The sequence below is a fragment of the Rhagoletis pomonella genome, unplaced genomic scaffold, assembly GCF_013731165.1.
Source record: "Rhagoletis pomonella isolate Grant_MI unplaced genomic scaffold, Rhpom_1.0 Rhpom_scaffold_00008, whole genome shotgun sequence".
Lineage (NCBI taxonomy): Eukaryota > Metazoa > Arthropoda > Insecta > Diptera > Tephritidae > Rhagoletis > Rhagoletis pomonella.
The window spans coordinates 11,157,586-11,161,357 of record NW_023458562.1 but is presented as its reverse complement, the minus strand read 5'-3'; the positions used below and the strand labels follow the sequence as shown (position 1 = coordinate 11,161,357).

At 36.7% G+C, this 3,772-nt stretch overlaps 1 protein-coding gene across 2 annotated transcripts; it reads left to right on the top strand.

The window, feature by feature from the left end:
* Positions 1–327: 327 nt before the first annotated feature.
* LOC118744175 (rRNA 2'-O-methyltransferase fibrillarin) lies at positions 328–2,540 on the top strand. Of its 2 annotated transcripts, none has more exons than XM_036476979.1 (4): positions 328–483; positions 547–792; positions 847–977; positions 1,214–2,540. In XM_036476979.1, the coding sequence occupies exons 1-4, from the start codon at positions 471–473 to the stop codon at positions 1,817–1,819; spliced, it is 996 nt and encodes a 331-aa protein (XP_036332872.1). In that variant the 5' UTR covers positions 328–470; the 3' UTR covers positions 1,820–2,540. The 2 variants fall into 2 exon arrangements, with proteins under 2 accessions (XP_036332872.1, XP_036332873.1); XM_036476980.1 differs by having other exon boundaries at positions 359–483; positions 1,229–2,540.
* Positions 2,541–3,772: the final 1,232 nt, after the last annotated feature.

Genomic DNA, 3,772 nt, shown 5'->3' with positions numbered 1-3,772 from the left:
GTACTACTGAATGTCAAAATGATGTGTTTGTTGTAAACAAGGCGAATTCATTTTACAACAAACACATCATTTTGACATTAAGACGTACCGCCGGGTTTTCATCCGATGGCGAGTTTATGGGCGAATCGATACGAATTTTACAATTTCATTAGTATTAAAGCAATTAAACATGTTCTTATATATTCACATTTATTTATTCAAATTTATGCATACCATGAAAGTTCTAATTTGGTGAAAAATTAGTAAAGAAACATTTTCGATGTTTTTCAAAACATCGATGTTTTGACTTAACATCGGCAACGACCATCGATGTCGCTCGATACATCGATGTTTTTTTACATCCCTAAAACCAACACGTGTTTTGGTTTCTTTCCTTGCTTTCTAGCCTCATGGCATTTTTCCGCTGTTCGAAGAAAAAGTTTGAGCTATAATAATAATAAAATAATATTTTAAGTATACTTTTTTAAGTCATGGGAAAACCAGGTAAACATTAAAATCGAGTTGGGCGAATCGGATAGAGTTGTAATTTAATATGAAATGTTAAAGGTTTTTCACCACGAGGAGGTGGCGGCGGGGGCGGTCGTGGACGAGGTGGCTTTGGAGGCCGTGGTCGGGGTGGAGGAGATCGCGGCGGTGGCGGTCGAGGCGGTGGTGATCGTGGTCGCAGCAGTTTCGGTGGACGAGGTGGTTTTGGCGGTCGTGGCAGTCGAGGTGGAGATGGTGGTCGCGGAGGAAGAGGTGGAGGCGGCCGTGGTGGTCGGGGCGGAGGTGGTGCTGGAGGATTCAAAGGAGGTTAGCATGTGTGGTTTTACATTGAATTATTAATATTAGTTTTATAATCCTTAGGCAAAACTGTTGTTATTGAGCCACATCGCCATGAGGGCGTTTTTATTGCTCGAGGAAAGGAAGATGCTTTAGTAACGCGCAACTTTGTCCCGGGGTCAGACGTTTACGGCGAGAAACGTATATCTGTTGAGGTATGTTTCGTATTTTTTATTACAACCATTTAATTAGTAACTATGATGAGATTGTGCAGGGGTACAGAACACGGCAATATGTGGCCGTGAAGCTTTGCCGAAAAATAAAAATCGCTTGGTTTGAGACCTTTGTGCGAGATTTAATTCAGCAAAACTTTAGAATGATGCCCAACTGATGTAAAAAGAAAGAAAAAAAAACACTTAATTTTCATTATTTCTTATTTTAGTTATAATAGACATTCATATTTCAGAGTAATGGCGAAAAAATTGAGTACCGCGTGTGGAATCCTTTTCGGTCGAAACTAGCAGCAGCAATATTAGGTGGCGTGGATAAGATTCACATGCCCCCAGGGTCGAAAGTTCTCTACCTTGGAGGTGCTTCAGGCACAACAGTGTCCCATGTATCGGATGTAGTTGGCCCCGAAGGTCTTGTATATGCCGTGGAGTTCTCGCATCGTTCCGGTCGCGATCTAATTAACGTTGCTAAGAAACGTACAAACATTATTCCTATCATTGAAGATGCTCGCCATCCCCACAAATACCGCATGCTAGTTGGCATGGTGGATACGATATTTGCAGATGTCGCTCAACCAGACCAGGGTCGCATAGTAGCGTTAAATGCTCAGCATTTTCTTAAGAACGACGGACATTTTGTTATATCTATAAAGGCATCTTGTATTGATTCTACTGCGCAACCTGAGGCTGTATTCGCAGCTGAAGTCAAAAAAATGCAGGCAGATAAATTGAAACCACAGGAGCAGATTACGTTGGAGCCTTATGAACGCGATCACGCTGTTGTTGTTGGCGTATATAGACCACCACCTAAGAATGCAGGCACGTAGGTGAAATTAACATTTTTTAGTTTTAAGTTAAATGAAGTACAGTTCCATTTTTAACTCGGATTTCAGCGTTGACTACTGAAGATATATATATACATATACAAATATGTACATATATATGAAGGAGGCAAAATATTCAATTCGAGAGACTGGTTTTCACTTTCTCATCGAGAGATTTTTTTTTGCAAGACCTGCTATTTCTGTTATATTTAATCATTTTATATTTTGATCAAGAATAATCATATTTTGATGATTAGTAATTTTTATTTTTTCGATTATAACCGTTGATTTCAGATTTTAATTTTTTAATGGATCATAAAAAACTTGTATGATCGACCGGTTTTAATCATTATAATCGAGATAATGGGTCGATTATCGATATCAATATTTAGAAGCGAAAATTGAAGTGTGTTAAATATTTTACTTTTTAATAATTTGAACGATATTAACATTTTGGAATGCAGTTTGCTTTCACAGAATTTGGAGAAAATAACAAAACAATAACTTGAAATTTTAATTCCCGTGTAGTACGTCCTTTTGGCGAAACAAAAGCGAACACTGATTGCAAATTTTCTCCTTTAGCAACTGAAGCGCCTCTTTTAAAACTACCGACACACCAAGTTTTCCTAATTAAAGTCATCGCTGACACTTCATTCTACGAAAAATCGAACGGGTGCGCAAGCTTTTATGAGCGGAGGTATTGAAGTTGAACGAAGTGGTTCATTTGTTTATTAACCAATTATACTACAGCTTCTTTTGCAAGTCCTCAATATGCTTTGAAAATGAACACAAAACCATCATAAAAGAAAAACCTTGAAAGCATTAACTTTTGTTTACAGTGCACGCGGTAGCTCTAGAGGATTGGAATTTTCCTTTAAATGTCGCCTAATTTAGTCCGCGTTCATGCACTTCTCTTCCTCTTAAGCATTTAATTGTAATGGATTTAGCTTTATTGCTGTCTTTTCTTTAAAACTTCATTTTAATAATTTAGTCTTACTCGCGCAGCTTAGTTACAGTCGCTTGCTGGTTGTCGAACTGTCATCGATAATTCTACAGCAACTGACGATAGTTGGCATTCATAATACAAGTTTTCTTCTCAGTTGCGTTGCCAGCAGGCAACCGAACCGTGGTTGTCTTGCTATCCGTAATTGACACATAAAATAAAATGGGTATATACATACTTGATTCTTATGGCCATTTAGAATTTTTCATGATCTTAAAATAAATTCAAGGTAACATTTATTTTTAATGTTTTTATTGAGCTTTGTACCACGATTATTAGGAAAAATTGAAAAAGCAACAAAGTTTAAGCGGTAGAAGTTATAGTAGCTATTTCGGAGATCACCACATCTCATCAGACTTCTTTTTTTTTTCTAGACTTCAGCAGGGATCGAACCTGCGTAATGGATGTGCAAAAACAGAAGCGTTAACCATACATAGCTCTAAAAAAAAAGAAGTCTGATGAGGGGTTGTGGTGATCTCCGAAATAGCTGCTGGGTCATTCCATTGAAAGGAGGAAACGACATACATTTAAATATGCCCTAATTATCTCTATTGCAGTAGTAACCTCTTTTTAAATGTCTAAATTTCATTAAGCTGTGGGAATATATTAAAAAAATCAAAAGAAGTTGTAATTTATGTCTATGGAAACTTTTATTTCATGCATAATTACTTTACACCAGTCACAAGGGGATATCCCACCAGTCACAACTTAAAATAATTTTTAATATTTCTATGACGATTATATAAACCTCATTTTTAATGAAAACGAAAGCATATAATTCATATTTTACAACACAAATACATCGCTCGTGAAAATTAAATGTTTTGGCTAAAATTCATCGTTAAGTGCACATGGGTAAACTAGAGTTCTTTTCAATGTCCCACCAGTCACATTCATTCAAATGATAGTTAAATAAAACTAAGAAATCGTTTGGTAGTTTTGTTAAAGCAATT

Coding starts and splice junctions, on each gene's coding strand:
- LOC118744175 (XM_036476979.1), top strand. Junction 793..846: donor TGCTGGAGGATTCAAAGGAG/GTTAGCATGTGT, acceptor TATAATCCTTAG/GCAAAACTGTTGTTATTGAG. Junction 978..1,213: donor AGAAACGTATATCTGTTGAG/GTATGTTTCGTA, acceptor TAGTTATAATAG/ACATTCATATTTCAGAGTAA.